Source organism: Tursiops truncatus, chromosome 8, assembly GCF_011762595.2.
Source record: "Tursiops truncatus isolate mTurTru1 chromosome 8, mTurTru1.mat.Y, whole genome shotgun sequence".
Lineage (NCBI taxonomy): Eukaryota > Metazoa > Chordata > Mammalia > Artiodactyla > Delphinidae > Tursiops > Tursiops truncatus.
The window spans coordinates 83,595,346-83,608,261 of NC_047041.1; the positions used below are offsets into that span (position 1 = coordinate 83,595,346).

The 12,916-nt window shown below is 44.9% G+C and overlaps 1 protein-coding gene across 1 annotated transcript in view; it reads left to right on the plus strand.

Moving 5' to 3' along the window:
• KIAA1549L (KIAA1549 like) overlaps nucleotides 1-12,916 on the plus strand; it is a 284,536-nt gene that overhangs the window by 197,217 nt on the left and 74,403 nt on the right. Inside the window, exons 12-13 of the mRNA XM_073808743.1 lie at nucleotides 2,301-2,491; nucleotides 9,638-9,765. Of these exons, the coding sequence (XP_073664844.1) occupies nucleotides 2,301-2,491; nucleotides 9,638-9,765 (319 nt within the window). The remainder of the gene's footprint in view (nucleotides 1-2,300; nucleotides 2,492-9,637; nucleotides 9,766-12,916) is intronic.

Genomic DNA, 12,916 nt, shown 5'->3' on the forward strand with positions numbered 1-12,916 from the left:
CAAATCCCGGCTCTACCATAGACCAGCTGTGTGAGCCTGGGGAAGCTGCTGAACCTTTCAACCTCAGTTTCTTCATCTTTAAAATGGGGAACCATAACAATACCTACCTCCTTGAACTACAGTGAGGATGAAATGACATAATTTATGCAACGTATTCGATACTGTACCAGTAATATCAAGTGAAGCTGAAACTGTGAGCTCCTTGAGGGTAGGGGGCCAGTTATTACTCACCTTTATGTTTCCAGCACCAAGCGCGGTCCCTGACACAAGCCAGTGCTCAATAACTAGAGTTGGAGCAAAACTGAATAGGATAATGGGAGGATGGGGGTATGGCATAAAAGGGACCAACAGGAGATGAGGCTGGGCACATGGGTTCAGACAGAATGTGAAGGGTCTTGGGTGCCTTGCCAAAGGGTTTGGGTGCCATGGAGTGTTTTTCATGAGGTAGTGATGATGACCTGACATGGTTCTAAGGGAGGTAACTTTGGAGGCTTGTCAAGGGTGGGCCTGGAAAGGAGCAGAATGGAAGTAACAAGACCAGGGCAGGGTCCGTACAACAGTGGACCTGGAGAGAAAAGGTCAGCTTCCAGAAACATTTCAGTTGAGTTCAATTGGTGATCAGTTGTTTGTAGGAGAAGCAGGTGAGTCAGTATTCTGGGAACATCAGCACATCCTCTGAAGGCTCCTTTGTATTTCATGTACCACCAAGGGAGGGGAGGGAAATGAACAAACACTATTTCAGAAGCACATTCCCAGATCTTAGCATAGAATTTTAGTGGTTACCACGTGGGTCAGAGTGTGAGTGTCTCAGAGAAGAGGGACCAGTGGCCACACCTCCCAGAGTGATTTATCCAGGGAACTGTCCGTGGCTATACTACAGACAGCTTGAAATAAGGAAGCTTTGCTGGATTTAGCAAGAAAACTCCATCCTATTCTGAGACACTATTTGATGGGTTGGGCCAGGGTCTTAGACCATTAAATCTGGCTGGAGCCTTCCTGTTACAATTCTTAGCTAAGTTACCTGCTGAAAGAGGAACTTCTGAGCATATCAAGTGCTGATAGAACCCAAACAATAGAAGTTTCATCCCAAATTTTCTTAAGGAGAATCCACTGATGTCCATTTCACCTGGCCTATGATTTAGTAGGCAGGAAAGCAGTATTAACTAATATTGATTGAGCATTTGCTGTGTGTCAGGTACTTAGCTAAATGCTGGACTTGAATTTACTTATGTAATCTACACAGCCTCCCTTTGAGGGTAGTTAAATATCACGCTCACAGACATACACATTTGATCCTGCTTACGCTGTTATTCTCTCCATTTTACAGGTGAGGAAACATGTGCAGAGAATTTCAGTAACTTGCCCAAGGTCACCCAGCTAATACATGTCAGAGCCAGGATTTGAATCCAGGCTGTCTGCTTTCGGAGCTGCTGACCTTAACCTCCCCATCGTCCTGCCTCAAATCTGTGTTGTGCTGTTTTGGGGTGTCAAGCAGAATAGAGACACTCGCAGGAATTGTTTAAATATGCTTCTTGGTTTTTTCATTACGCCACTAATAAATGTCTGTTGGGTTTTGCTCACAGCTGCCCTATTCACTTGGGATTTCAGACATTATACAACAAAAGCCTTGCTAATTTTTCAGTGATGAATTATAGGAGAGCCAGCCTGCTTAAGGGAGAGGTCTGGATTAAAGAGTGATTCCATAGATTCCATTTTATTATTAATAATTGTGCTGCCTCGCCTATGGTAGCACATTTCCTCCCTCTGTTTTCAGATCTGTGATCCCCTTTCATACTCAAGGGTGGTGGAGGTAAAGCAGATAGGATTATCCTCATTTCTCAGATGAGACAGCTGAGGTTCGGAGTTCAAGTGACTTGGCAAGGCCACACACCTGCTATTAAACAGGCTTTAAGGGATGACAAAATATTCCTAGGTAGGAGAAGATGCGGGACCTGTTTAATGTAGCAATTAAGAGCTTCTAATTAGCAGTATCCTGTGACTTAAAACAAGTGGTCTAAAATCCTTGAAAGTATTTGTCCTCACACACGTATTTGCATCTTGTTTATACTCGTCATTTTTCTGAGTCTTAGCTATAGAGATTCTGGAGCTATAGGTGGAATTAACACGGATTTTGATTTTGCAGAGACAGAAATTATGATGGAGATTTCTGTTAACTCTTGTTCCTCAGAAAGCTAAGTATGGTCCCAGCACGTGCACTTTCCCACCTGTCTTCTCTTAAAGCTGCTGTGAGCGTCTTGCTTTGCCAGAAACGTGACTGCAAATCTGTTTCCTCTTTGCAGCCTGTGCAGGGCTTTGATTATGCCAAGCAGCACCTGGGCCAGCAAGGGGTGGACGAAGAGGTCATCCCCGTGACTCAGGAAACGGTGGTCCTCCCACTGCCCGTTAGAGATGTTCCTGCCTCTCAGGAAAGGGATGCCCCTCAGGATGGAAGTACTATCAAGACGGCCAAATCCATCGAAACCAGAAAGAGGTAGGCACGGGGCCAGCTTCTGCCTCTCTGTGTCAGCAAGAGAAATCATGGATGGGGAGAACAGCTGAAGCCCTCAAGTTAATTCCTCTGTTCTCTTTAAAAATTCCCCTTCGTGCTTGTTTTGAATATTTGAGAAGGAGACTAAGGGAGACGATAAGAATCACAATACCTGCTTCTCATGAGCCACTCGTAAGGTTTTAGATGCCTGATCAACCCCAACGGAAGAGGTTTAGCTCTTAGATTTGTTATAACAACTTTGGCACTGATGTCACACTTATATTTTTAATTTATCTCAAGAGCAGTGCCTTTGGTTCAGGATAGTTGTATTTTATCTGGCAATTTCTCTATAGCTTATGATTTTAGTTCAAAAACCATTTATTGAGCTTTTACAGAGCACTTTGACAGGCATTGGGAGGACTACAAAAAGGTTTAAGATTGATTCCTGACCCCGAGCATCTCCTGATGGAAAGACAGAAATTGCTGAAATACCAAACGTGATGGGCGGGTGCCCACAGTGGAGTCTGAACCAAGTCCTGGGGAAAAGAGAGGAGGAAGAATTTAATTCTGATGAGGGAAAACGTCGTGGAGGAGGTTATGTTGTAGCCAAGCCTTGAAGGGCAAGTGGGATGCCCATAGGTGGGAAGAGATAAAGGGATCCAGGCTGGCAGAGCCAGGAGAGATACGGACATCCATGCTCACTTAATAATGAGTGTCGCTGGGGCTTAGAGCTCACAGTGCTTGGGTTATAGTGAAAGATGAAACCAGAAGATAGATGAAAACTGTGGAGGGTCTTAACTGCCAGCCTAAGGAGTTTGACCTTTATTCTCTAGGCATTGGTAAGGCACTGAAAGTTCTTCAGGGAGACAGTGATGTCCAGCCTGTATCTTAGAAAGACTACTCCAGCGGCAATGTGGATGATAGATGGGAGAGGTTAGGCTGGAGGGCAGGAGCCTGTTAGGACTTTGCAATAGGCTCACAAAGAGGTAATGAACTCTCTGGCCAGCCCTGTTGTCTGGCTGAACCAGCTCCCATTGCCAACCTTACCTGGGGCCACAGTGGCGGCTGGAAAAGCTACATCCTCTCCCCCTCCTTCCCTCCCTTCACCTAACATATTTATCGACTGCTTGCTGTCTACTAGGCACTAGGGATACTGCAGTAAACAAGATAAAGTTCCTACTCCCGTGGTGCTTACAGTTTGGTAGGGAGAGATAGACAATAAACAAATAGAGAAATAGAAATATAGTAGGTTGGGCAGTGATGAGTACAAAGAAGAAAACCAAAGCATGGTAAGGGAATGCAGAGTTGGAGAGGGTAACATGAGGCTATTTTAGCAGGAAGTTGGGGAAGGCCTCTCTGATAAAGTGACATTTGAGGAAGACCTGATTGAAATGATGTGTGAGCGTTGAGGTTATCTTGCAGAAAAACTTTCCAAGCAGATGGAACAGTGTGTACAAAGCCCAGGGGAGGGAACTTCTTGACTTGCTTAAGGAAGAGCACGAAGGCCAAAGAGGCTGATATGAATGAGGAGGGAAGTGGTAGCAGGTGGGCCAGAGGAGCTGCCTGAGGTTGAGCATGGCAGGCTTTATAGACCAAAGTCAGGACTTGAGATTTTGTTGTGAATAAAGATCAGAAGTCATTGGAAGGTTTTGAGAGGAACAGTGATGGGATGTGACTTGCAATTTTAAAGGTTCACTATGGCTGCCATGTGGAAGTAGACTGTAGAGAAGCAGAACAGAAGCAGAGAGACCCATTAGGAAGCTATTGCAAGAGTGGAAGAAGTGATTGGGTTCTAGAGATGTTTAGAAGGAAGGGCTGACAAGATTTGCTGATAGATTGTTGTGGGGTATGGAAATAGGGATGAATTTGCCATTTATTGTGCTGGGGAAGACTGGAGGAGAAGTTCGTAGGGGACAATCAAGAGTATGGATGTGGGTATGTTAAGTTTGAGATGCTCACGAGACATGCAAGTGGAGATGTTGAGAGCTCCGTTAACCATATGAGTCTGGAGTTCAGAGGAGAGGTCCAGAGTAGAAATATAAATGTAGGAGCTGTCAGCGTTTGGTTATAAAAAGCTCTGAGACTAGATGGGGACCTAGGAGAGTGTAGCTAGAGAAGAAATCAAAGAACTGACCCCTGGGACATTGCAACGATTAGAGGTCCAGATAATGAAGACGGATCAGCAAAAGAGTCTGAAAAGCATCAGTAAGAAAGGCACAAGGAGAGCGAAGCAAGAGTGGAATCTGAGAAGCCAAGAGAGGGGAGTCTTTGCAGGAGGAAGGAAGGATTGTTTGTATCAAATATATAAATTTTGCATTGGAGTCAAGCAGCAAGGCTCTGTGCTTTTCTCTAGGAGATCTTGGTACTTAAGAAAGAGGTACAGAGAAACAGGGATGGATTTCAGCTTGTGTGGGAAAGAATGTTGAGGGCATGTGGATTAATTATCTGTTGCCCTCTAACAAACCACTCTAAAGCTTATCAACTTAAAACAACAACCATTTCTTTAGCTCATGATTTTGGGTGGGTCCGCAGTTGAGGCTGAGCTCAGCTGGGTGGTTCTTCTAGTCTGAGCTAGGCTTGGCTGATCTCAGCTGGGCTCACTCATGCATCTTTAGTCAGGTGGAAGGCCTGCTGGGCTGGCTTGTTGATGACAGCCTTGCCTGGGGTGGCCAGGTAACTGGGACCTCTTGACATGTGGTCTTGAACCCTCCAGCAGGCTAGCACTGACTTTCTCACAAGGTGGTTACAGGGTTCCAAGAGCAGTAAGAAAAGAAGCCCCAAACAGGCTTCAAGTCTCTGCTCTTATCATGTTTGCTACTGTCCTGTTGGCCAAAGCAAAACACATAGTCAAGTCCAGAGTCAGTGTGGGAGGGGACTACCCTAAGCTTGGTTACTGGGAGGTGTGAACAAATTGGGACCTTAACTGCAACAGTCCACCCCAGCATGAAGTTGAAACATACAGAGAAGCAATGGATGATTTATCTGAGTTGACTGGCAAGTAGTATTATCTATAGTAATTATTCTCATTATGATCTTTGCCAAGTACTACCATAAAGGCATGCTAACAGTTTATCACCTATTTAGAGGACATTGAAAAAAAATCAATAGAATTACTAAAATTAGAATATTAACATAGCACTGCACTGCCAGGAAGAATAGAAACTTTTCCACCCATTCTAGTTGAGTGGTTTAAATTGTGCAAAGATTTCTTTTAAAAAAATTGTTTTAGGGGGCTTCCCTGGTGGCTCAGTGGTTGAGAGTCCGCCTGCCACTGCAGGGGACATGGGTTCGTGCCCCGGTCTGGGAAGATCCCACATGCTGCAGAGCGGCTGGGCCCGTGAGCCATGGCCGCTGAGCCTGCGCGCCCGGAGCCTGTGCTCCGCAACGGGAGAGGCCACAACAGTGAGAGGCCCGCAGACCGCAAAAAAAAAAAAAAAAAAAAATTGTTATTTTGTTTCTTGAATTTGCAAGGAGTCTATTCTTGCTAATCAACTTTAAATACTTAACCTCAGATTTTTATGAAGAAATATTAGCTTATGAAACAAATACAAATAAAGAAAACAATGCCTACCCTATTGAATGATTTCTCCATCTGCTTCATAATTTTACCATAACAATAGACTTTTATTAAAGACTGGCTATATCCTTGCCATAGCTGTGGGAGAAACATCTCCTCTGTTCAAGTTCCGTTGATCACAGGAATCTCTGATCATTTGGGAAGATTTTAGGATGCCACATCCAAGAGCAAGCCCATCACGCATCTATGTTTCTAGCTTCCCCAACTTGCCACTTCAGTTTCCTCATTCCCGCTAGAGCAGGACCCTTCAGAATGGGGCCGTTAGATGGTCCAAAAAGTTTTGCAGGTGAAAAATAAGGGAAGCCAGTGATCTGGTGGTCATTAAGATATCTTTAAAAAATTTGTTTTAAAACTGAAGGAAAAATGAAGATTCAGCCATTGCAGACAACCAGATGATGTTTCAGGTCCTTTTCCTTGTGTAGGCTTTTGGCGATGGCTATTTTGTTGTTCCATGACTGGGATTAATGAGCAAGGATAGAGAAGCACCAGCCATTCGCAATGGGTATTTCAGTGCAGGGATTGGTCATGATTGTTCAGCAGTTGATTAATCCCCACCCCCAAGATTGTTCTTCCAGGATCCATGTACACCCATACTCAGAACGGGGACTGCTGAGTTCAATAGACTTAAACTGCAACCTCTCAGGTGACACTTGCTTTCAAAGACATTTTTGTTACTGTCGTGAGTGGACACACACACACACGCACATACGTAGATCTCACTCTCTGTTTTTGACCAGAAATTCTGAGTTGACAGGTCCATGTAAACATAAATCTATAAGCTGATGCAAAGAATAAAACCAAGATGGGTTTTTTTTTTTCCCCTACAGAAATGTGTTCATTCATACCTTTCCTCGGAGCCAGAGTAATAGCGAGCAAATTGTTTCAGGATCAAATGAGGGAAAGGGTACGCAAACGCTACAAAAACCATTAAATGTTTTGTGCATGTGAAGTAGGTTGCAAGGAGCCTTTCCTTCGGGACCTCAGTGAAAGCCTCGTTGTGCCAAGGAAGCCGGTTGGAAGAGTAGGGATCATTAAATGTGAGGTTCTGAAAACGATCCAAAGGTGTGTGTGTGTCTGCACACCCAGCACTCAGTGATCAACTAGTTAATGCCTCATTCATATTTTCCTGAACTACGTTCTTTGTATTGCTTTTATGGTGAAAGAGATTGTGGCCAAACAAACGGGGAAGTGCTGAATTAAACACAACAAGATGAGTCTCTTTCTGACAGGACTGATGAGAGCCTTTGATATGCTGATGTGCCGTAGGAATATCCAAAGAGGGAGTATAGTGATTGACATCTCCCAGACTCGTGCTTGTCTGTGCGTCCTTGGCGGGGAGCATCTCCCGTGGCCCCAGCGGTGCTCTGTGGAACGCTCGTGGCTGACTCTGCCTTATCCCACGGTTGTGAGCGGGCACTTTCATTGTGCGTGGTTTTTAGGGTGCTAAAGTGCACAAAAGTGTACAGGACTGAGAATCCCAAATTCCCAGAGGATGAGAGGGGGATGGGAGGAGGAGGTAGAGGAGCATCCACCAGGATACGCAGCTTCCACTTAAGAAGCTGCTTACTTATGGGTCAAGGGCTGCATTTTTTGTTGAATTTTATTTTATCTCTTTATACAGCAGGTCCTTATTAGTTGTCTATTTCATACATATTAGTGTATATATGTCAATCCCAATCTCCCAATTCATCCCATCACCCCCACCCCCCACTTTCCCCCCTTGGTGTCCATACATTTGCTCTCTACATCTGTGTCTCTATTTCTGCCCTGCAAACCGGTTCATCTGTATCATTTTTCTAGATTCCACATATATGCATTAATATACGATATTTGTTTTTCTCTTTCTGACTTAGTTCACTCTGTATGACAGTCTCCATCCACATCTCTACAAATGACCCAATTTCGTTCCTTTTTATGACTGAGTAATACTCCATTGTATATATGTACCACATCTTCTTTATCCATTCGTCTGTCGATGGGCATTTAAGTTGTTTCCATGTCCTGGCTATTGTAAATAGTGCTGCAGTGAACACTGGGGTGCATGTGTCTTTTTGAATTATGGTTTTCTCTAGATATATGCCCAGTAGTGGGATTGCTGGGTCACCTGGTAATTCTATGTTTAGTTTTTTAAGGAACCTTCATACTGTTCTCCATAGTGGCTCTATCAATTTACATTCCCACCAACAGTGCAAGAGGGTTCCCTTTTCTCCACATCCTCTCCAGCATTTATTGTTTGTAGATTTTTTGATGATGCCCATTCTAACTGGTGTCAGGTGATACCTCATTGTAGTTCTGATTTGCATTTCTCTAATAATTAGTGATGTTGAGCAGCTTTTCATGTGCCTCTTGGCCATCTGTGTGTCTTCTCTGGAGAAATGTCTATGTAGGTCTTCTGAAGGGCTGCATTTTATTCCAGTCAGTTTTCCATTGTAGGGGCCAGGTGCCAGTAGGTGCTGAATTTGGACAATTGACATCAGAACAACAAGGGATTTGGTGAACCTCTGCGTAGCTGCTTCCTGATTGTCTCCCACAGCGGGGAAGGCAGTGGGTCTCTAGCTCAGCCCACCCACAGGCTGATGTGATCCAAGGAGCATGAGCCTTAGCAGGGGTTCCCAAGAGCCCATTTTCCCACAGGTTCCAGAACACCAGTGAGTGGCCCCAGTGGAAGGCGAGAAGGCCCTGTGGCTTGCCCTGTGTAAGGCCTGCCTCATCTGGGACATGGTAGGAGACAGAAAGGGAAGGGGCGCTGGCCTGTGGCGAAAGCTCCTACCCGCAGGGGGAGCCCTGGCTTCCAGGGCTGATCCGCCACTCCCAACTCTGTCCTGGACAAAACACCTCGCCTCCTGAAATTCCTCACTTGCTAACAGAGGTGACAGTCACCACGTCAGTGAGTTGTCATAAGGATGCATTAAGAGTTTGGAAGCATTCAGCACGGTCCTTGGCGCATGGTAGGTGCTCGTGGTGGAGAGCTTTTGGAGCGCCTGGGTGGTGTCTTCATATCGCTATATACCTGTATAACCTGACACAAATCCACAGAGGAGGTGCACATAAAGTCTTTCCTGAATGAATGAATAGCTCGAATGGGTAGATTCAAATGTAAGTGGTTGCCAGTTAGCTTGAGTGACTTAATCTTTAGGAGTCAAGCTATATTCTGTAAAGAGACCAGCCGAAGAGAACCATGTTTTATGCATGTCCCTCAAGATGCCATGTGAATCAGACACTCTGCAACACTATCCAAAGTGCCGCGTTTTAAAAAGAGGGCACGCTTCCAAACGCCATCACTGTCTTGTCCCTGGTCACTGGGGGTTCATGAAAAAGAGATGGGAATGGAGCGCTGCACTCACTGAACTTCTCTGAGGAGCCCAGCACTGGGAAACACACTTCACAACAGCCAGGTCCTTAACCCATGCTGTGTGTTGGGTGTGTTTTTTTCCTTTTCCTGTATCGTGTCTTCTTTGTGGATAAAACCAGAATGAAAGGCTGCAGACACAAACTGTGCGAATAAAATAACCTTGAGAGGAGGCTGCTCTAGTTGAAACTTACCGTCTCCCTGTTGCTATGGTTACCTCCAGCAGGTCGCCCAGTGAGAATGGCTCTGTCATCAGCAACGAATCAGGGAAGCCCAGCTCGGGGAGGCGCTCACCCCAGAATGTAATGGCACAGCAGAAAGTGACAAAGGAGGAGGCATGGAAGAGAAATGGTGAGAAGCCTTCCCTGCCAAGCAGCACCCCCAAGCCCAGCGCACACGTGCGCGCACACACGTGCACAGGCTCGCACACCAGTGTGCTTCAGACCACCGCCCACTCTTCTCTCTACTCTGTCCCGGAAAGGTCCTACCTACCTCTTGAGGTAGTGCCTTACGCCCTTGCCTGAATTACTGTGTTTCACTTCGTCTGCCCTCTGTGCTTATGGAATTGTGCAGGGCCTGAGAAAAACCCTATGCAGATTGAGCTGATGTTTGCTTAGAGATTCTTCTCATTTGGGGGTGAATTGCCTTGATTTGTAGCACCAGGTCCACGAGGGTGGCAGGTTTCTGAAACGCTGCTTGTCTTGGAGAGTCCCCTCATTTTCTTGCCCTGACTCGCTTGATAAGTTTCAGGGCTTCAGTCTGTGCCAGTGAGTCCAGATATTACACATCCACCTCTCCCAGGAAAATCAAGACAGTAATAAATCTCTCATCATAAAAATCAGCCTGAGGTTGTCTTTATGCTCCAGGGAAACTCAACTGTTTAGTTTCTCCCTCGTGCAGATCTTTTCAGCACCTATAAAGGGTTGGTGTTGGGGGTTATTTCCAAGCCGTCGGCGCTGCCTTAGTGTGCTGTGACGCCACCTGGAGATCTCACATCTCATACATCAATGTGCAGCCTCCTTCCTCCTCATCCCACTTTTGTTCTGAGCCTCGTCTCCACTTGGTCCTTCTGTGTGTGATGCTGGCTTCCTAAAGTGCTGCCACTCAGATCAGGGAAAATTCCTTTTGGATATCAAAGGGCTGTAGGTGGAGTCCTACAGAAATGCTGGGCGAAAAGGCAAACCATCTGGCGCTCTGGTTAGCTGTGCTTCCCTTGTACAGGAATCTGATGAAGTGTGGTTCAGGACTCTCCCTTGAAACTAGTGCCAGGATATTCTTTTGTTTTCGAACGTCACTTACTTCTTTCTTTTTTCTGACCAAAAAAGAAAGAATGGCACAATGCATTTGTCTTCTGCATGGAAAATGTGGTCCCTGTTCCCATTTCCAACCATTATATAAAGCATTTCTTTAAACTGTCAAACTGATTTGATTCTTACATTTTTTCTTTTCCTGATCCCCCCCATGCCACACAGAGATTGTGCTTTCCACACCGGAATCAGGGTGTGACCTGTGGGGTTTTCCTGGAATATCACCCTACCCGGGACCACCAGAAATTCTGCCTGTCGGAAGTCTGCCAAGGCAGCTCACAGCGGGCCACAGGAGCTGTGGCTTATAAAGGGAGATGTGAACTTAGCCACTTTCTCCTCTTTCCTCCCAGAGTGAGATGCTAAGGAAGGTGGTCAGAGGGAGTGAGGCAACCCAGAGGCAATGCAGTGAAGCCATAGGGGAAGGTTGTTTTAACCAACTGCGGTGACTGCCATTGCCTTTAACCGAGATGCCCCCCGCTACTCCCATCACACCCCTCCTTCCCTCCTTCCTTTATATTCTTCCCGGAAATGTATAAAGTTGAGTCAAAGTCCATCCTCCCCCAGATACCCCATCACCCACTCCAGTCCTCAAATGGCCTTGAATAACTCAGTGTGTGTCTCTCTCAGACTTTTTTACTATGCATATGACAACACACATGTATCTTCACATGTATCAACACATGTTTTTTGTTGTATTGCCTTATTTTATTTTGTGCAATGGGATCAATGTACACACTGTTCTGTGCCCTTTTTCTTGCTTAAAAATATGCAATATACAGACTCCTCTGTCAGTAAATACCCACTGACAAGATGATGCCTTTCCCCGTGCCCTGCATTTAATCTGTAGAAGAGGAGGGGGCGGGGTCAGTTTCAGACCCCATCACTCCCCACCCAGCTGGTGAGGCATTGACTTCCCTAAATGTTCCCACTGACCTTCCTGTTCTTGTTTTCCCACCCTCTCTACCTGCCTTCTCATTCTGTTTAGGTCACTTTGATTATTTAAATATCAGGTTCAGAAATAACAACAGCCGGGTGCATGAATAAAATGCAATTACTGTACCAGGCTGAGGTTTTAACGTGTTTGTTTTATTAGAAAGGCATCCTTTCTCCAAGTTTACAGTGCTTCATTGCATTTTATTTTTGCCAGAGGTTAACCCAGTGAATTTTCAGACTTGGTCACTTCTCTTTGACCAAATGTTCTCGTTCAAGGAAGTTTCACTTTGAACATTTCAAATAGAAATAAGAGGACCAACTCATTTAATGTAAAATTCAACAGACGCTGAAGCACATCAGAATTCTAGACTGGACCTTCAGCGGAACCTACACTTGTCCTTTTTTTTAATCACAGGGCCCCACTTTATCACAAAACTAGGTTAGAGTTCACCAAAAATATCAATAGCATATTTTATTGGATTAGAAGATGAACAGAAGAAGAAGGGAAGGAAGGAGGGAGGGAGAGAAGGAAGAAAGGAAGGAAATAACGTTGAATGGAATTGTGGAAAAACTAAAAGGTGCAGTTCCATCACATTGTCAGCAAAAAGTACTTGATTGTGTGAATGTAGCCTCTGAGAATAGATTATTCTCTTGGTGCGGAATAATCAGAAGTTGTTTTTATGGCTTAGTATCCATTCTAGAGGTTAGGGTTACTGAGGTTAATTAATAAATGTTCATGTACCAGGCTGTCATTCTAAAACTCTTCTTGTTTTCCACCAGGTTTGTTGCATATGTAGCTTCTAATTTTCTAGTTTTTTGTGAAGATAAGAACTTTAAAAGGAAAAGACACTATTCCACTAGCAACATGGCTGGGGGTGGGTGAGGGGGAGGTCCTTATAGCACAATGGCCTCGTTAGTTACCATAACTGCAGGCAGTTTTAGAGTCTGTAGGTCTGTAGGTAATGTTTAAATATAAGTGGGAAAGATAGATGCGAGAGCTAGGATTTTGAAAGCAAAACAATTTGGCATTCTCTCAACTAAATACAGATACTTAAACTTCTGAACCCAAACCAATGTCACCTTAGAAAGAGTGTTTTCCAGGAAAGAGTTAACAATGAGTTCAAGATGAGAATATTATGTATTTGTACCTTCAGTCATTTAGAAGAAAGGACCGCCATAGACCCTTAAGGGTGCACCTTCCTTTAAGACACCAAGATTTCACCGCCAGGTTTCAGAATCTAATCACACCTTGCCTCCTAGTT